The sequence below is a fragment of the Taudactylus pleione genome, unplaced genomic scaffold, assembly GCF_031769625.1.
Source record: "Taudactylus pleione unplaced genomic scaffold, aTauple2 ptg000278l, whole genome shotgun sequence".
Classification (NCBI taxonomy): domain Eukaryota; kingdom Metazoa; phylum Chordata; class Amphibia; order Anura; family Myobatrachidae; genus Taudactylus; species Taudactylus pleione.
The window spans coordinates 5,621,467-5,642,484 of NW_028284680.1; the positions used below are offsets into that span (position 1 = coordinate 5,621,467).

The 21,018-nt window shown below is 49.0% G+C and overlaps 1 protein-coding gene across 1 annotated transcript in view; it reads right to left on the reverse strand.

The window, feature by feature from the left end:
- Positions 1-20,737, reverse strand: part of ROBO3 (roundabout guidance receptor 3) — a 384,819-nt gene extending 364,082 nt beyond the window's left edge. Inside the window, exon 1 of the mRNA XM_088481800.1 lies at positions 20,536-20,737. Coding sequence (XP_088337926.1) covers positions 20,536-20,698 — 163 coding nt within the window. The 5' untranslated portion in view covers positions 20,699-20,737. The remainder of the gene's footprint in view (positions 1-20,535) is intronic.
- Between the last annotated feature and the right edge of the window lie 281 nt (positions 20,738-21,018).

Consider the following 21,018-nt stretch of genomic DNA (forward strand, 5'->3'; position numbering starts at 1 on the left):
GTCCGCACTACACTTAAATACTCTGGGACTCGGTGAGATTCCATCTGGAGAACCTGGTGCCCATACCCACAGCAGAGGAAGCTGTTCTGTCAGCTGAGCCAATACTCCTGAGAATGCGTCCTGGCACTGAGACAGCGTGAGGGCATCTCCGACAGGAGACAGCGTGAGGGCATCACCGACAGGAGACAGCGTGAGGGCATCACCGACAGGAGACAGCGTGAGGGCATCTCCGACAGGAGACAGCGTGAGGGCATCTCCGACAGGAGACAGCGTGAGGGCATCTCCGACAGGAGACAGCGTGAGGGCATATCCGACAAGAGAGAGCGTGAGGGCATCTCCGACAGGAGACAGCGTGAGGGCATCTCCGACAGGAGACAGCGTGAGGGCATCTCCGACAGGAGACAGCGTGAGGGCATCACCGACAGGAGACAGCGTGAGGGCATCTCCGACAGGAGACAGCGTGAGGGCATCACCGACAGGAGACAGCGTGAGGGCATCACCGACAGGAGACAGCGTGAGGGCATCTCCGACAGGAGACAGCGTGAGGGCATCTCCGGCAGGAGACAGAGTGAGGGCATATCCAACAAGAGACAGCGTGAGGGCATCTCCGACAGGATACAGTGTGAGAAAGGGGAAAGGGGCTGCAGGTTAGATACTAGAGATGAGGGGGGTAGCAATGGGAAGGGGGCTGCAGGTTAGATACTAGAGATGAGGGGGTTAGCAATGGGAACGGGGCTGCAGGTTAGATACTAGAGATGAGGGGGTAGCAATGGGAAGGGGGCTGCAGGTTAGATACTAGAGATGAGGGGGTAGCAATGGGTAGGGGGCTGCAGGTTAGATACTAGAGATGAGGGGGTAGCAATGGGAAGGGGGCTGCAGGTTAGATACTAGAGATGAGGGCGTAGCAATGGGAAGGGGGCTGCAGGTTAGATACTAGAGATGAGGGGGTAGCAATGGGAAGGGGGCTGCAGGTTAGATACTAGAGATGAGGGGGTAGCAATGGGAAGGGGGCTGCAGGTTAGATACTAGAGATGAGGGGGTAGCAATGGGAAGGGGGATGCAGGTTAGATACTAGAGATGAGGGGGTAGCAATGTGAAGGGGGCTGCAGGTTAGATACTAGAGATGAGGGGGTAGCAATGGGAAGTGGGCTGCAGGTTAGATACTAGAGATGAGGGGGTAGCAATGGGAAGGGGGCTGCGGGTTAGATACTAGAGATTAGGGGGTAGCAATGGGAAGGGGGCTGCGGGTTAGAAGAAACATTTCATTAATTTCTAATAAAATAAAATATACTGTATAGTACCTCCCTGATGGCAGGTCCATGTCTGCCTTACATAATGTCATTATAAATGTACAGATAAAGAGCGCAGCGAGGAGGAGGAATACTGTATGGGGAAGCTGTGTAAGTACGGTGTGCCATATAACGCAGCTTTCCTATATGGGCCCATCTATGCGAGCCATAGGTATTAGTGTGCACAGTGACCAGCAGGCCCGGGGAGAGCAGATGGCTGACTATTAATCAATTCACGCAGAGCACATCTTCTAATTAGCTGCGACTCGGCGGCAGCCTCTGTTTATGAAGATACAATGTGCTGCGTCTTCATTTACTCACCAGTATTTTTACAGCTTAATTAGCAATAAATAAACAAAAATGTCCCCCAGGCAATATCGTGATAGGAAATCCATAACCCCTTGTCTGGACCCCCGGTCACTGACCACCTGCATCTGTGGCTGATTAGTTCTATGATAAAAGTGAACATGAATAATGAGATGTAGGGGGTACATTTACTAAAGTGAGAATTTTTAGAAGTGAGTTTTAGAAGAGATGTTGCCCATAGCAACCAATCAGATTGTAGCTATTATCTTTATTATCTTCTAGGAGGTGCTAGTTAAATGTTAAGAAGAATCTGATTGGTTGCTATGGGCAACATCTCTTCTAAAACTCATTTCTAAAATCTCTCACTTTAGTAAATTTGCCCCGTAGACTTTGGAAGATCTCATATTACAAATGTGAAAGCCGGCAGGTCTGGTATCAGTCACTAGGGGGCAGCACAAGCTCAACTGCACCACACAGAATATCCTGATTGTTTGGGAATAAAAGAGATGGAATAAGAAACAGATACCAACAAGCAGCTGTAGCCACCACCACGCCTGGGGAGAACGTGTATGCTCACCGATGTGCATCTTCTAACACACAGCAGCATGGGGGGATAGCCCATGTTGTCAGTGGGGAGCCTGTCCGCCCTTATCACACTGGGATGGAGCCATGCATCATTCATTACCTATGATCCCAGGTAGCCATTGCTCTTGGTAGTAGGTACACATTCGCCCTCCCTACTCGTAATAACTGCAATCCTGGTTATGACGATCTTACAGCATGGCAACTACTGTGACCCTAAATAATTCTCTCAGACAGAGCCAGAAGCTCTCCGGGGGTTACGACAAGGGAGACCCTACTCTAGGGTCTCGTCGTAAGCCCCGATGGTCGCGATGGTCTCTGACCATCGCGACCAACACCCAAGGCGGTCGTTAGAGCTGTGGGTGTTAACCCACATCCTAACGACCGCAACAGAGTCGGGCGGTCAGGATGCAAGCGGCCGCCCAGTTTCTGAGCGACCGCTTGCATCCTCCGACCGCCTCTGAATGAGGCCCGGACACTGTTCCCAAGCGTATAACTGAGCATGCGCAGTAGTAGTAACAGAAGGGATTGTTTTCGGAATCCCAATAACAATCCCTTCTGTGACATCGCGGGGACAGCGTATTACCGCAACCACTGTCCCTGCACAAAATATTGCTGTATAGCTTACATATTTTATCATAATTGATAAAAACTTGTAACGATGTTGCCCGATAATATTCTGGGCAACATCGTCTCTTTTGCTGAATAGACCCCTCAGTCACACAGCTAGACCCAGGGAAAGGACCTCTAACAACCTCAGGGTCTATGTACTGAGCGGTCGAGAGAGATAAAGAACCAGCCAATCTGCTCCTAACTGTCATTTTTAAAACACAGCCTGAAAAGTGACAGTTCGGAGCTGAATGGTCTCTCCTAGGCTTAGTGCATAGACCCCTATAATATTGGTGTGTATAACTCAGGCTGGCTGGAGACAATGGTGCCTCGATGTGAAATTATTTACCAGATTTAATCTTTCTAATAACTTTCTAGGACTTCAAAGGTTAGCTAGGAACCTCTACCGAGTCCTATAAAGATAGTAAAGGAGAGACTGCTCCTTTCATTTCTGCTGTTAAAGGAATTATCACCTTAAATTCACTTTAATTTTGTGATCTTTAATATCTGCTTATAGGTTTCCATCTGTGCTTTTCACCAAAGCATTATATAATCAGGGCACAATACAGTCGTTTCTGGTTGCTGCTTTTCGATATGATACAGGTCAGCCTCTGTGCACTGAAATGCATTTGTATGCACAGAGCAGTTTTGCGTCCTATTTCTAGACAATGGAAATAAACAACTCTCCCTAGATGATATAAAGTCTTTGGCACAAGACACAGAAGAAGACCAGAGAAACAGCAGCAGTATATTTACTAAGAGCTGCAGGAAGACTTGGACAAATCAATACACTGCAATAGTCTGAAGGCGGACAACTTGTTCCGTTAAGGTTTATTTCCAGATTTGTTAAGCAGACTGGATAATTAATTTAGGAATAACATGTACAGACTGTGACTTATGGTGTTATAATAACAGCCGCTAGACTAGGAGGGGGGCAGGGTCACCGGCAATTCATGGGGTGAGCTTTTCAATGCTAAGTGGGCAGCTCGGGGAATAATGTAGTAATCAGCTCTTTCATCTGCAGAGTGTAAAGTGAGCAGCTCTGAGAATCGTCTCCATTACACAGAATGTGTACATTGTCATGAGCCAGGAGGGAATATTATTAACATATATTTACTGGGCGGCCATAGATGTGTTGATTAGAATGGGGTGAAATTTGCCAGACTGTCAGCGCCCAATACTTTGCGCCACCGCCAGCGAGGACCCAGCACAAGAGCTCTTCACCACAGGCTGATTGCAGCAGTCACAGGCTCATTTCAATGACAATCCCTTAATCAGACTTTGGAAAATCAATGATCAGTAAACAAGTCAGGGGCCGGTTTACCGTATGTAGAAGTAGTAATTTTATATCCATCAGAGGAGATAAGAGAGACATAAATGTCTGGCGGGTGTAACCTGCAATTTAATGAACTGAGAGTGCAAATTATCCCTATTTTATCCTATATTCGTAAATATACACCAGTGTATCACAGTAACATACAGTCTTTATCGGAGGCTGGCATTATATTATTTACAAATGTATTGCTGTAGATCAGCTGGGACTGACTGTAACCTGCACAGTATACAATGTGTAAAGGGGATTGCAACTAAATACAGAAATATACAAGAATAGCTACACTATTTACATGCGTGATTTATGCCAAAGCATGTGTTGTATGTCTAAGATATTCCCGTCTTCCCCTGCTCGGGATCTATCAGTTTATTTCTAATTCAGGATGCACAGAACTAGACATGGCTGGCAGGGAGATGACTGGCGGGTGTACAGCCTGGAGATGACAGCGCGGGACCTGATCGTCGCCAGTAATGACTTTAATGGTTGGATAGGCCCTAAACGCACCAGTCTGAGTACTGGCAGGGCCGGTGCAGTGCATCAATGGACCCCCACAGCTAAATGTGGCTAAGGACCCTATGATGTCACTCTAGCCTCATGAACCCCAATATGCACTAAAAACCAGACTAAGCCGCCCCTTCTTAGCGTGTGCAGGTCCAGCACATGCACAGTAATGCCCCAACTAATGGTAGTTCCGACACTGCTGAGGGGTATTTGCTATAATGATCCAATCCAGTGGCAGAACTAGAGAGTGGTGGGTCCGGGTGCAAGAATATGCTTTGGGCCCCCCTATGCAGTGCCCCCTGTAGCGGTCCCCTTATGCAGTGCCCCCTATAGTGGTCCCCCCTATGCAATATCCCAGTAGTGGTCCTCCCTATGCAGTGCCCCTTACACAGTGCCCCCAGTAGTGCCCCATATACAGTGCCCCATATACAGTGCCCCCCAGTAGTAGTCCCCCCTATGCAGTGTCCCACTAGTGGTCCCCCTATGCAGTGCCCCAGTAGTGGTCCTCCCTATGCAGTGCCCCTTGTACAGTGCCCCCAGTAGTGCCCCATATACAGTGCCCCCAGTAGTGCCCCGAGTAGTGGCCCTCCTTACATATATAAGACAAACACACACACAAAAAAACCCCAAAACACACTTACCTGAATCTCCGCGCCTGCGCCCGCCGCCGTCAGCTCCTCTGTCCTCCCGCTCTGCACTATGGGAGAGACGTCATGACGTCTCTCCCATCACCCACTGCGGGAGCCGGAAGACGAAGCTCATGAGTGAGCTCCAGCCCGGATCCCTCCATGGACACAGCAGCCAATGAGAGTCTGTCTGACTCTCATTGGCTGCTATAACAAACACACCACCGCTTTTGGCGGCGGTGTGTTTGTTACTCTGTAGCGCGGACCGCTCTCACTGCAGTCCGCACTACACTTAAATACTCTGGGACTCGGTGAGATTCCATCTGGAGAACCTGGTGCCCATACCCACAGCAGAGTAAGCTGTTCTGTCAGCTGAGCCAATACTCCTGAGAATGCGTCCTGGCACTGAGACAGCGTGAGGTCATCTCCGACAGGAGACAGCGTGAGGGCATCTCCATCAGGAGACAGCGCGAGGGCATCTCCGACAGGAGACAGCGTGAGGGCATCTCCATCAGGAGACAGCGCGAGGGCATCTCAGACAGGAGACAGCGCGAGGGCATCTCAGACAGGAGACAGCGCGAGGGCATCTCCGACAGGAGACAGCGAGAGGGCATCTCCGACAGGAGACAGCGCGAGGGCATCTCAGACAGGAGACAGCGCGAGGGCATCTCCGACAGGAGACAGCGCGAGGGCATCTCCGACAGGAGACAGCGCGAGGGCATCTCCGACAGGAGACAGCGCGAGGGCATCACCGACAGGAGACAGCGCGAGGGCATCACCGACAGGAGACAGCGCGAGGGCATCACCGACAGGAGACAGTGCGAGGGCATCTCCGACAGGAGACAGCGCGAGGGCATCACCGACAGGAGACAGCGTGAGGTTATCTCCGACAGGAGACAGCGTGAGGGCATCTCCGACAGGAGACAGCGTGAGGGCATCTCCGACAGGAGGCAGCGTGAGGGCATCTCCGACAGGAGACAGCGTGAGGGCATCACCGACAGGAGACAGCGTGAGGGCATCTCCGACAGGAGACAGCGTGAGGGCATCACCGACAGGAGACAGCGCGAGGGCATCTCCGACAGGAGACAGCGTTAGGGCATCTCCGACAGGAGACAGCATGAGGGCATCTCCATCAGGAGACAGCGTGAGGGCATCACCGACAGGAGACAGCGTGAGGGCATCACCGACAGGAGACAGCGCAAGGGCATCTCCGACAGCGTGAGGGCATCTCCGACAGGAGACAGCGTGAGGGCATCTCCGACAGGAGACAGCGCGAGGGCATCTCCATCAGGAGACAGCATGAGGGCATCTCCGACAGGAGACAGCGTGAGGGCATATCCCACAAGAGACAGCGTGAGGGCATCTCCGACAGGATACAGCGTGAGGATATCTCCGGAGTACCTGCTTCCCGTGTTTTCCCTGCTTGGCCACCACACCCACAGCAAAATCCCCATCATAATTATCAAGGGAGACGCCCCAACCAAACACCTAACCCTGTCAGTGAGAATAATCATATTAACATTAAGTAGACATGCAAAGATTGGCCATTAAATCACAGTTACAGCCCACCTGATACACGTCTGGTGCTGCCTTATGTGGCCCTCTAGCCCTTTAACCTTTAAAGGGACCACATGATTACCATTAAACTTAATAACTTAAGACAATACATTTAATCCAAGAAAGAGACACCTTTCAGTAATAACATATCAGCCGGCATCTTACACATAACTAACAAATCTACCAATAAAGCGGGAAAGAGCCGAGTCCGCCAGAGAAAAACGGAAGAGGCGCCTGTTACCCATCACTGCTCTGAAGGACACCGCCACATTCAGTCGTGCAGATCGGGGGCAAAATAAGCCCTGCTCCTGATCTCACCCGAACTCCCACTTTTGGGAGAAGCTCATTTGTTTTCACATAAACACCTCAGTTGAAGTCTACAATTGAGACGGTCTTACAGAAACCAAGACAGTTGGGAGGTAGGAACTACTTGGGTTTGGTGATATCTGATATTATTCAGCCCTACAAGGCTGATCTGTACAACCTATGTGAGCATGTGGCCTTTTCTTGGTACCTGATCTAGAAAGACAAGTCTGTTACCTTCCTAACAGTGAAAGCGTTAACGACTGGTTTATAAAAAACAATCAATAATTTCTTCGGCGTTGCCTGTAAAGAAAAGGTTTCAGGAAAGGTCATTTCAGCGGCGAGATCTCACTCTAAGTAATTCAAATCTTTTCTTCTCCGCAACCCACAAAGGACAGAGCAAGTCTATTGTTCTGCCCCCGGAAAGGGCACCTAATCCGGGCCATGTTCTAGGATGAAGTTTACTGTTCTCCATGAAGCCGGTCACTCTGGGTCCTGGTTGTCAAACCAATTACAATTTATTTTCTTTCTTTTTTTTTACCAGTTTTGATGTAGCCAAGAGTTAGGACGTGTGCATTTCTATTGTCACTAATTTAAGTGGACACTGATCCCGGTTGTACTTCAGAGGAAAGTGTCATTCCATCAAAGATTGTGGGTTAACTGAAAAGAATAAACTTTTCTGGTAATTTCAATGTGATCAGTGCAGCAAGAGATTAATGGGGGAACGAGAAGATTAAGGTAGGGAGGACAGGGGACGCCGTAGAACAGAGTGGTAAAATTCTCCATTGCAAGTAGATAATATCATATGTATCATATGTCATTATCTTCACAATACGTTTCCCTGGTAGTGATAGTGTATACACTGACACAGCACCCAGTATATAAAGCACCTCGCTCAGCTCATTACACTGTAGTGTGCTGCACACACGACAAAGTTTGTGACGTCTGTCTGGAACTGATCACTGTTTAGGACACTTTGGCACAAGCAACAGGCCACTTACTTACATGTGATTGATTATAGTAATTACAAATAGCAGCAGTGCCACTTTGGCCGAACTGTGACAACTGGCTGCATACTGTATCGGGAGAAGGGTTTAAACCAGTGGTTCCCAAACTATTTTGAATCACGGCGCCCTAGAGTATCAGCATTGTTTTCATGGCACCCCTAAGCCAAAAGTTTGTTATTGAGAAATTCTGAAAAAAAAAAAAAAGATTAAGTAAATGGTGCTGACCTGTCATCCTTAGGGTCAGTTATGTGATGGGGACAGGTTTACGCTTCTGTTTGGGCACATATTTACATTACACTAAATAATTTGATTTGGTACTAGATCACCAACCTGAGGCACCCCTGCAAGTGACCCGAGGCACCCCAGGGTGCCACGGCACACAGCTTGGGAACCGCTAGTTTAAGTATTGTTACGTTGTAACTATATGGCTGGAGGAATAAACTGGTGGTGGCTATAGATGAGACAGGTTTTCTGGTATCAGACCCATGTGTACTGTCTCCAGGATAAGAGACAGTCAGTAAGTGCTCTCTGTTACTGTAGGTACACAATTATAGTAAGTGATATACAGATGTGTCCTTATACATTCTTGCTGCAGAACAGAGGTGTTCTTCCCAAGTGGGTACAGAAACCACCAATAACCGCAGAGGGGAAATGGGTCTGGTCCTCAAATGTAAATTCAAATAAATAGACAAAAATAATGGTGAAACTCAAGAGATGATCAAACAACATCACTAATAGGTCATTGGGAAAAACCATCAGCATCACATGGAATAAATAAGTGAATTTAAGGTAAAAGTCATATCTTGCACAGACATCAGTCACCTGATGGAACAACCAACCAGCAGGGGGCGCAGAGAGACTAATATAGAACATAGGAAATCACAGCATAACCCCTGAGCTGATGGGCAGCAGTATAAGGCACTGATGGGCAGCAGTATATAAGGCACTGATGGGCAGCAGTATATATATAAGGCACTGATGGGCAGCAGTATAAGGCACTGATGGGCAGCAGTATATAAGGCACTGATGGGCAGCAGTATACTGTAAGTCACTGATGGGCAGCAGTATATATAAGGCACTGATGGGCAGCAGTATAGTATAAGGCACTGATGGGCAGCAGTATAAGGCACTGATGGGCAGCAGTATAGTATAAGGCACTGATGGGCAGCAGTATATAAGGCACTGATGGGCAGCAGTATAAGGCACTGATGGGCAGCAGTATAGTATAAGGCACTGATGGGCAGAAGTATAAGGCACTGATGGGCAGCAGTATATAAGGCACTGATGGGCAGCAGTATAGTATAAGGCACTGATGGGCAGCAGTATAAGGCACTGATGGGCAGCAGTATAGTATAAGGCACTGATGGGCAGCAGTATATAAGGCACTGATGGGCAGCAGTATAAGGCACTGATGGGCAGCAGTATAGTATAAGGCACTGATGGGCAGAAGTATAAGGCACTGATGGGCAGCAGTATATAAGGCACTGATGGGCAGCAGTATAGTATAAGGCACTGATGGGCAGCAGTATATAAGGCACTGATGGGCAGCAGTATATAAGGCACTGATGGGCAGCAGTATATAAGGCACTGATGGGCAGTAGTATATGGCACTGATGGGCAGCAGTATAGTATAAGGCACTGATGGGCAGCAGTATATAAGGCACTGATGGGCAGCGGTATAAGGCACTGATGGGCAGTATATAAGGCACTGATGGGCAGCGGTTTATAAGGTATAAGGCACTGATGGGCAGTATACAAGGCACTGATGGGCAGCGGTATATAAGGCACTGATGGGCAGTAGTATAAGGCACTGATGGGCAGTAGTATATAAGGCACTGATGGGCAGCAGTATATAAGGCACTTTGGGCAGCAGTATAAGGCACTGATGGGCAGCAGTATATAAGGCACTGATGGGCAGCGGTATATAAGGCACTGATGGGCAGCAGTATAGTATAAGGCACTGATGGGCAGTATATAAGGCACTGATGGGCAGCAGTATATAAGGCACTGATGGGCAGCGGTATAAGGCACTGATGGGCAGCGGTATATAAGGCACTGATGGGCAGCGGTATAAGGCACTGATGGGCAGCGGTATATAAGGCACTGATGGGCAGCGGTATATAAAGCACTTTGGGCAGCGGTATATAAGGCACTGATGGGCAGCAGTATATAAGGCACTGATGGGCAGCGGTATAAGGCACTGATGGGCAGCGGTATATAATGCACTGATGGGCAGCGGTATATAAGGCACTGATGGGAAGCGGTATATAAGGCACTGATGGGCAGCGGTATATAAGGCACTGATGGGCAGCGGTATATAAGGCACTTTGGGCAGCAGTATAAGGCACTGATGGGCAGCAGTATATAAGGCACTGATGGGCAGCGGTATATAAGGCACTGACGGGCAGCGGTATATAAGGCACTGATGGGCAGCGGTATATAAGGCACTGACGGGCAGCGGTATATAAGGCACTGATGGGCAGCGGTATATAAGGCACTGATGGGCAGCGGTATAAGGCACTGATGGGCAGCGGTATATAAGGCACTGATGGGCAGCGGTATATAAGGCACTGATGGGCAGCGGTATATAAGGCACTGATGGGCAGCGGTATAAGGCACTGATGGGCAGCGGTATAAGTCACTGATGGGCAGCAGTATATAAGGCACTGATGGGCAGCAGTAAAAGGCACTGATGGGCAGCAGTATATAAGGCACTGATGGGCAGCAGTATATAAGGCACTGATGGGCAGCGGTATAAGTCACTGATGGGCAGCGGTATAAGGCACTGATGGGCAGCAGTATATAAGGCACTGATGGGCAGCGGTATAAGTCACTGATGGGCAGCAGTATATAAGGCACTGATGGGCAGCAGTAAAAGGCACTGATGGGCAGCAGTATATAAGGCACTGATGGGCAGCACTATATAAGGCACTGATGGGCAGCACTATATAAGGCACTGATGGGCAGCAGTATATAAGGCACTGATGGGCAGCAGTATATAAGGCACTGATGGGCAGCAGTATATAAGGCACTGATGGGCAGCAGTATATAAGGCACTGATGGGCAGCAGTATATAAGGCACTGATGGGCAGCAGTATATAAGGCACTGATGGGCAGCAGTATAAGGCACTGATGGGCAGCAGTATATAAGGCACTGATGGGCAGCAGTATAGTATAAGGCACTGATGGGCAGCAGTATATAAGGCACTGATGGGCAGTATATAAGGCACTGATGGGCAGCATATAAGGCACTGATGGGCAGCATATAAGGCACTGATGGGCAGCAGTATATAAGGCACTTTGGGTAGTACTCCAGCAACAATAAACCTGTCAGTGATGAGATAGTCAGATGGAATATGATAGATGGTCCTTATCTAAGCTACATGATACATTTCTGAAAGTAACAATGTATATGTTAGACTTCAGTTCTGTGCACATACGGTAGAGCTGTAACATTAATAACATAGGTCCATTACCTATATTACTGTATTATTGTACTATAAAATATTAGATTAAACTGGTTTCAGTAGTAACTCAGGGGCTGTATATACAACATATGAATTGAAAAAGAGGCTGTGCAATAATATACTTTGCCAGTAGGGGGTGGTAAATAGCTACATAAAACGGATTCAGCAGCAATCCATCACTGCACCCATCTAATGAATGCTGTCAGATAACCCTTCATGGGGTTTAATGTTCCCTTTATTAAGCAGGGTGATTTGTCTTCAGTACAAAGAGCACATGTATCATGGTTAGAGCACAACACGGGCCGGGGTCAGGGTAGGGCATGGTGAGATCACTTGCAGACTTGTATAATGTTATGTAAGACCCCAGGAAATACAGGAACATATATCAGTGTTACATGGAGCTGTGAGTATACAGTGTACAGCCCCTGCACAATTCTCTTACATCTTTATCCATAACCAGGTGTAATTAGTATCCCCCCCCTATTTCAGGTCTCCATATAATGAAGACTGTTGTATTAGTATCATTTTTATTATTTTAGAAAAATATAATAATAATATACATATATGTGTAATTTATACCTTATAAATCCAACACAACGTGACTGACTTCACAAAGCCACAACTAAAAAGCATTAGTAGCAGTACAGACAAGGGTTCTAGATGATCTGGGATATATGTCCTTTATTTGGTTCATAGTAATCACAGCAGCACAATAGTCAGCTTACTGCCTCACAGCACTGGGCTCTTGTGTTCAATTCCTACCACGGCCCTATCTGTGTGGGGTTTGTATGTTCTCCCCATGTTTGCATGGGGTTTGTATGTTCTCCCCATGTTTGCATGCTTTACTATCGGGAGCCTCGATTTCCAACTACAATCCAAAAACATACTGGTAGGTAAATTGGCTTCAGATACATTAACTCTAGTGTTTAAGTGTGTGATAGGGAATATAGATTGTAAACTGCACTGGCGTGAATGGCTAAATATTCTCTATAAAGCGCTGTGTAATAAGTGTGCACTATAAAAATAACTGGTAATAATGAAATAATAACAAAATAAACAATGTAACAATTAATTTATAGGGACAACATCTCCTGGAAGACACTTATCTGGGTGAATCGGAATAATAATAAATCCTGGGGAATTCTCAGGTAAAGTTTAACTGAGGACAAGCTGTGTGCTATGTGAATAGCAGGCACCCATAGCACAGGTAGACGTGTCCCACAGGACGGGAACCTTTGCAGGCGCTGTGATTAGTGTAGCACAGGTAGACGTGTCCCACAGGATGGGAACCTTTGCAGGCGCTGTGATTAGTGTAGCACAGGTAGATGTGTCCCACAGGATGGGAACCTTTGCAGGCACTGTGATTAGTGTAGCACAGGTAGAAGTGTTGCACAGGACGGGAACCTTTGCAGGCGCTGTGATTAGTGTAGCACAGGTAGACGTGTCCCACAGGATGGGAACCTTTGCAGGCGCTGTGATTAGTGTAGCACAGGTAGACGTGTCCCACAGGATGGGAACCTTTGCAGGCGCTGTGATTAGTGTAGCACAGGTAGAAGTGTCGCACAGGACGGGAACCTTTGCAGGCGCTGTGAGTAGTGTAGCACAGGTAGACGTGTCCCACAGGACGGGAACCTTTGCAGGCGCTGTGATTAGTGTAGCACAGGTAGACGTGTCCCACAGGACGGGAACCTTTGCAGGCGCTGTGATTAGTGTAGCACAGGTAGACGTGTCCCACAGGACGGGAACCTTTGCAGGCGCTGTGATTAGTGTAGCACAGGTAGACGTGTCCCACAGGACGGGAACCTTTGCAGGCGCTGTGATTAGTGTAGCACAGGTAGACGTGTCCCACAGGACGGGAACCTTTGCAGGCGCTGTGATTAGTGTAGCACAGGTAGAAGGGTCCCACAGGACGGGAACCTTTGCAGGCGCTGTGATTAGTGTAGCACAGGTAGACGCGTCCCACAGGATGGGAACCTTTGCAGGCGCTGTGATTAGTGTAGCACAGGTAGACGTGTCCCACAGGACGGGAACCTTTGCAGGCGCTGTGATTAGTGTAGCACAGGTAGAAGTGTCCCACAGGACGGGAACCTTTGCAGGCGCTGTGATTAGTGTAGCACAGGTAGACGCGTCCCACAGGATGGGAACCTTTGCAGGCGCTGTGAATAGTGTAGCACAGGTAGAAGGGTCCCACAGGATGGGAACCTTTGCAGGCACTGTGATTAGTGTAGCACAGGTAGACGTGTCCCACAGGATGGGAACCTTTGCAGGCACTGTGACTAGTGTAGCACAGGTAGACGTGTCCCACAGGATGGGAAGCTTTGCAGGCGCTGTGACTAGTGTAGCACAGGTAGACGTGTCCCACAGGATGGGAACCTTTGCAGGCGATGTGAATAGTGTAGCACAGGTAGACGCGTCCCACAGGACGGGAACCTTTGCAGGCGCTGTGAATAGTGTAGCACAGGTAGACGCGTCCCACAGGACGGGAACCTTTGCAGGCGCTGTGATTAGTGTAGCACAGGTAGACGTGTCCCACAGGACGGGAACCTTTGCAGGCGCTGTGATTAGTGTAGCACAGGTAGACGTGTCCCACAGGACGGGAACCTTTGCAGGCGCTGTGATTAGTGTAGCACAGGTAGAAGTGTCCCACAGGACGGGAACCTTTGCAGGCGCTGTGATTAGTGTAGCACAGGTAGACGCGTCCCACAGGATGGGAACCTTTGCAGGCGCTGTGAGTAGTGTAGCACAGGTGGACGCGTCCCACAGGATGGGAACATTTGCAGGCGCTGTGAGTAGTGTAGCACAGGTAGACGCGTCCCACAGGATGGGAACCTTTGCAGGCGCTGTGATTAGTGTAGCACAGGTAGACGTGTCCCACAGGATGGGAACCTTTGCAGGCGCTGTGATTAGTGTAGCACAGGTAGACGTGTCCCACAGGACGGGAACCTTTGCAGGCGCTGTGATTAGTGTAGCACAGGTAGAAGTGTCCCACAGGACGGGAACCTTTGCAGGCGCTGTGATTAGTGTAGCACAGGTAGACGCGTCCCACAGGATGGGAACCTTTGCAAGCGCTGTGAGTAGTGTAGCACAGGTAGACGTGTCCCACAGGATGGGAACCTTTGCAGGCACTGTGATTAGTGTAGCACAGGTAGACGTGTCCCACAGGATGGGAACCTTTGCAGGCACTGTGAATAGTGTAGCACAGGTAGACGCGTCCCACAGGACGGGAACCTTTGCAGGCGCTGTGATTAGTGTAGCACAGGTAGACGTGTCCCACAGGACGGGAACCTTTGCAGGCGCTGTGATTAGTGTAGCACAGGTAGACGTGTCCCACAGGACGGGAACCTTTGCAGGCGCTGTGATTAGTGTAGCACAGGTAGAAGTGTCCCACAGGACGGGAACCTTTGCAGGCGCTGTGATTAGTGTAGCACAGGTAGACGCGTCCCACAGGATGGGAACCTTTGCAGGCGCTGTGAGTAGTGTAGCACAGGTGGACGCGTCCCACAGGATGGGAACATTTGCAGGCGCTGTGAGTAGTGTAGCACAGGTAGACGCGTCCCACAGGATGGGAACCTTTGCAGGCGCTGTGATTAGTGTAGCACAGGTAGACGTGTCCCACAGGATGGGAACCTTTGCAGGCGCTGTGATTAGTGTAGCACAGGTAGACGTGTCCCACAGGACGGGAACCTTTGCAGGCGCTGTGATTAGTGTAGCACAGGTAGAAGTGTCCCACAGGACGGGAACCTTTGCAGGCGCTGTGATTAGTGTAGCACAGGTAGACGCGTCCCACAGGATGGGAACCTTTGCAAGCGCTGTGAGTAGTGTAGCACAGGTAGACGCGTCCCACAGGATGGGAACCTTTGCAGGCGCTGTGAGTAATGTAGCACAGGTAGACGCATCCCACAGGATGGGAACCTTTGCAGGCGCTGTGATTAGTGTAGCACAGGTAAACGCGTCCCATAGGATGGGAACCTTTGCAGGCGCTATGATTAGTGTAGCACAGGTAGACGTGTCCCACAGGATGGGAACCTTTGCAGGCGCTGTGATTAGTGTAGCACAGGTAGACGTGTCCCACAGGATGGGAATCTTTGCAGGCACTGTGATTTGTGATTAGTGTAGCACAGGTAGACGTGTCCCACAGGATGGGAACCTTTGCAGGCGCTGTGAGTAGTGTAGCACAGGTGGACGCGTCCCACAGGATGGGAACCTTTGCAGGCACTGTGAGTAGTGTAGCACAGGTAGACGTGTCCCACAGGATGGGAACCTTTGCAGGCACTGTGATTAGTGTAGCACAGGTAGACGCGTCCCACAGGACGGGAACCTTTGCAGGCACTGTGAATAGTGTAGCACAGGTAGACGCGTCCCACAGGACGGGAACCTTTGCAGGCACTGTGAATAGTGGAATAAAGTGAATCCACAGTGACACAACAACTAATAATAAAATCACATCTGAATTCTGACTGTAGAGAAATTGCAGCATCCTGATTACTTTTGTCACCCTCACGTCAGGACGATAATAGAAGAAGCTTCATTTACATGAGAATGACAGAACGAAGGGACTTCTAGCGCTGCCAATGTCACAGGCAATTTGGATCAACCAGCAATAAGGGGGCGATAAGAGGCAGAGGACAGGTATACAGGGCTGCAATAGTCAGACAGGAGCTCTCCTTTATTACACACTAACCCTATGACTAGGGGTTTACCTACAGCAAGCCGCATATAGATAAGGTGCTTACTAGGCTTATACATCACATTACAAACTAAAAAATAAAGAGAATCCCTCCAGTCCCTACGTACAGTAATGACTGTGCAGCCGGCAGTGACACGTGGAGTGGACGGGCAGTAACTGGAGGCTGTGAGGATGGTGAATTGGGATGTGTGTAGTGTACACTGGGCAGAGCTCAGAACCTTAGGTGGGATGGGGCAGAACTGTGAATGGTTTAGCAGGTTAAAGAGAACATTAGCCTGATCCTGAGGGCAGAAGGAGGGCGGAGGGGGCAGCTGAGGATATCTGGATGGGGAGGTGACTGAAGCTGGGTGTACACTGATTCTTGGGTCTGATTACTGCACAGTGAGTGCACAGCAGCCAGGGACAATTATCGCTCTGATTGGCTTATCTGATCTACACGACATTTATCGGTAGCAATAGGGCGATATCGTGCCGCAGATGCAGCGTGTACAGAGATCCTTCCGACGCAGCGCATTTAGTAACATTACCTCGATGGTCTCTAAGTACAGTTATCAATCAGATAGGACGGATAACAGAGCAGTGTCTACGCCGGAAATCGGATGTTCTCTGGATCGTTTCATCTCTCAGGAAAATAAAAATTGTGGGTCGTGTCTGAAACCCGCCAGGTGCGTCCCTAGCTTACGCCCGTACGGCGGCGGCACTCATTGCGGACTGTGCTGGGAAAGGCCATTTTACAAGTCACAGTAGTAGTGAGATTGGATGGTGATATAGGGCCTGACTCAGAGATGCGCACGATGGCAATATTTACGCAGCTGAGCGATTATTGGCTGCCTACGCGGTCACACAGCGCACGCACCACGGTACCTTAGCAATGCTGCCCGCAGTGAGAATTTCTGTGCAAAGTGATTGATATTCAGGGACCGTTTGGGGGTGTTTACGGGGAGTAGTGCCAAAAACGCAGGCGCGTCAATACCGTTTTTGGGGCATGTATCAGCCTACTACTGCCATTCCGTACGCAGAAAATGGTACCAGCGTGTCTATTCCCGCAGCCATTGTGTGAGGCCATCGGGCTACTGAGACGGTCGGTTAGGGATCTGCGACCAGCGTTGTGTGTTTGCACGCACAGCTGCCGGTGCTACATTTCCAGTGTTAGTATATTGTCGCACAGCGGCTGCCATTGCCTTAGTGTAAGTACATACAGTATCTGAATCAGGCCCATAGTGCATGGAGTAGGGCTCAGAGGAACTGTAGAGGGCTGTACAAATGCGGATAGAGGTTATTCATTTCTTCAATTACAAATGTTTCAAAAACTTTCCCAGGCTCAGTGATGTAGTGACTTGTGGCAGCCACTAGTGGGCAGGATTGAAGCACATTTAGTATTACTGTCCTTGCTGATGTCAGCTCGGAGTTTGTCCTGTGTAAGGGGCACAGCCAGACCCTAAGCGTCCTCTGTAATAAGTGTACATGCGTACATAATGCAGGCTCAGGCCTGAATGCAAAACTAAGAAAATAAATAACACACACAATACAAACATATATTACTTTTAGAGGGACTATAATACGAATCGCAAGATGCGTTTCATAATAATTGTCAGTCAGTGCTCAGGACTGCTTTATATTACAGCACAGAAAGTCACTTTTATATGACAAAGTTTTTATTACACTCACACTGTACACATCAAACACATTAATGGGTCACACATCTGCTCCACTAGCCCAAAGTAAGAAATAGAATGATAGTATGTACCAGCTGTCAGCTAACAGCTCAGTAATCAGTAGATTATATATATCATTATACATTATAATACTACAACAGTCATTGTTACCTGTATATTAGCATGTATGAGCTTAAACCTGACATGGCTCAGTTCATCCAAAATTATGTGCTCACGTATCAGTCAGTGCCCTGGTCTTATAGGGGTGTATCAGTCAGTGCCCAGCTCCCATCAAGTGTATCAGTCAGTGCCCAGCTCCTGTTAGGTGTATCAGTCAGTGCCCTGGTCTTATGGGGTGTATCAGTCAGTGCCCAGCTCCCATCAGGTGTATCAGTCAGTGCCCAGCTCCCATCAGGTGTATCAGTCAGTGCCCAGCTCCTGTTAGGTGTATCAGTCAGTGCCCTGGTCTTATGGGGTGTATCAGTCAGTGCCCAGCTCCCATCAGGTGTATCAGTCAGTGCCCAGCTCCCATCAGGTGTATCAGTCAGTGCCCAGCTCCTGTTAGGTGTATCAGTCAGTGCCCAGCTCCCATCAGACAGTTAACTGCTCAGTAATGAGTAGATTATAAATTATAATACTATAACAGTCATTTGTACCTGTATCTTAGCATATATGAGCTTAAACATAAAATGTTCATCCAAAATTATGTGCTCATGTATCAATCAGTGCCCTTGTGTTATGGGGTGTATCAGTCAGTGCCCAGCTCCCATCAGCTGTATCAGTCAGTGTCAATGACCTGCTCCCATCAGCTGTATCAGTTAGTGGAAATGACCTGCTCCCATCAGGTGTATCAGTCAGTGCCCGGGTCCCATCAGGTGTATCAGTCAGTGCCCAGCTCCCATCAGGTGTACCAGTCAGTGCCCAGCTCCCATCAAGTGTATCAGTCAGTGTCCAGCTCCCATCAGGTGTATCAGTCAGTGCCCTGGTCTTATGGGGTGTATCAGTCAGTGCCCAGCTCCCATCAAGTGTATCAGTCAGTGCCCAGCTCCCATTAGGTGTATCAGTCAGTGCCCAGCTCCCATTAGGTGTATCAGTCAGTGTCCAGCTCCCATTAGGTGTATCAGTCAGTGCCCTGGTCTTATGGGGTGTATCAGTCAGTGCCCAGCTCCCATCAAGTGTATCAGTCAGTGCCCAGCTCCTATTAGGTGTATCAGTCAGTGCCCTGGTCTTATGGGGTGTATCAGTCAGTGCCCAGCTCCCATCAAGTGTATCAGTCAGTGTCCAGCTCCTGTTAGGTGTATCAGTCAGTGCCCTGGTCTTATGGGGTGTATCAGTCAGTGCCCAGCTCCCATCAGCTCTATCAGTCAGTGGCAATGACCTGCTCCCATCAGCTGTATCAGTCAGTGGAAATGACCTGCTCCCATCAGGTGTATCAGTCAGTGCCCAGCTCCCATCAAGTGTATCAGTCAGTGCCCAGCTCCCATCAGATGTATCAGTCAATCCCTAGCTCTTCTCTGCAGGTGTATCACTCAGTGCCCAGCTCCTCCCATCAGGTATATCAATCAGTACCTAGCTCCTCCCATCAGGTATATCAGTCAGTGCTCAGTGCCATCAGGTGTATAAATCAGTATCCATCTTTCATCAGGTGTAGGAATCAGTGTCCTGCTCCCATCAGATGTACCAATCAGTGGCCAGCTCCCATCAGATGTACCAATCAGAGCCCAGGTCCCATCAGGTGCATCAATCAGTGCCCAGCTCCTCCCATCAGCTGTGTCAGCACCCAGCTTCTCTTATCAGGTGTATCAGTCAGTGCCCAGCTCCTCCCATCAGGTGTGCCAATCAGTGCCCAGGTCCCATCAGGTGTATCAGTCATCGCCCAGGTCCCATCAAGTGTATCAGTCATTGCCCAGGTCTCATCAGGTGTATCAGCCAGTGCCCAAATTCCATCAGGTGTACCAATCAGTGCCCAGATCCCATCAGATGTATCAGATAGTGCCCAGATCCCATCAGATGTATCAGATAGTGCCCAGCTCCCATCAGGTGTATCAGTCAGTGCCCAGCTCCCATCAGGTGTATCAGTCAGTGCCCAGCTCCCATCAGGTGTATCAGTCAGTGCCCAGCTCCCATCAGGTGTATCAGACAGTGCCCAGCTCCCATCAGGTGTATCAGTCAGTGCCCAGCTCCCATCAGGTAAATCAGTCAGTGCCCAGCTCCCATCAGGTAAATCAGTCAGTGCCCAGCTCCCATCAGGTGTATTAGTCAGTGCCCAGCTCCCATCAGGTGTATCAGTCAGTACCCAGGTCCCATCAGGTGTATCAGAAAGTGCCCAGCTCCCATCAGGTGTATCAGTCAGTGCCCAGGTCCCATCAGGTGTATCAGACAGTGCCCAGGTAAAATATTATAAACCTGACAGAAACTTCACAGCATTCATTATATCATTGATTAATCATAGAAATTACAACATTTAGAGGGATATAGACTCTAAGTGGAATAATTCACAAAGTAACTTCCATTTTTTAATAAACATAAATCTAGTGTAACATGAGCTCCCTAAGCAGTGATGGGGTCCCACCGTGAGAGCCCCCCGAAACATACACAAGGTAAATGTCTTACCATTGAAGCTGGTCAGGTTGCTGAAATCAAATAAGCTGCCGTTGAAGCTGGAGAACGAGGAGTTAAATTGGTAGAATAAGTCTGTGGAATTGGAATTCTCTCCTGGAATAGAATCTGCAAATAGGTTCATCTGCAGAAGGGTCTTTAGGAGGTAGCGTAGCATACTGATGGGTAGCAGTAGGGGGCAGGTGCACCCCTCTTCCTCAACCTGTGGGGAGACAGAGCACCCCTTTACTGGTGGCAAAGGCTACAGAAGAGCACCCCTTCTTTCTGGTAGCACTGAGTATAGAAGACAGACCCTCCAATGTACAGGGGAGAGATAGCCCCAAGTCTGGAAGCAGAAGGTACAGGACAGAACCCCTCAATTGAGAAGAGGTGTGTAGATGAGAGGACCCCCAAGGTTGGGGGGGGAGGAGGAAGAAACAGAGCACCCCCTTTTCCTTGAACGCCTAGGCAGAAAATATCACCCCCTTTTTTGTTAGT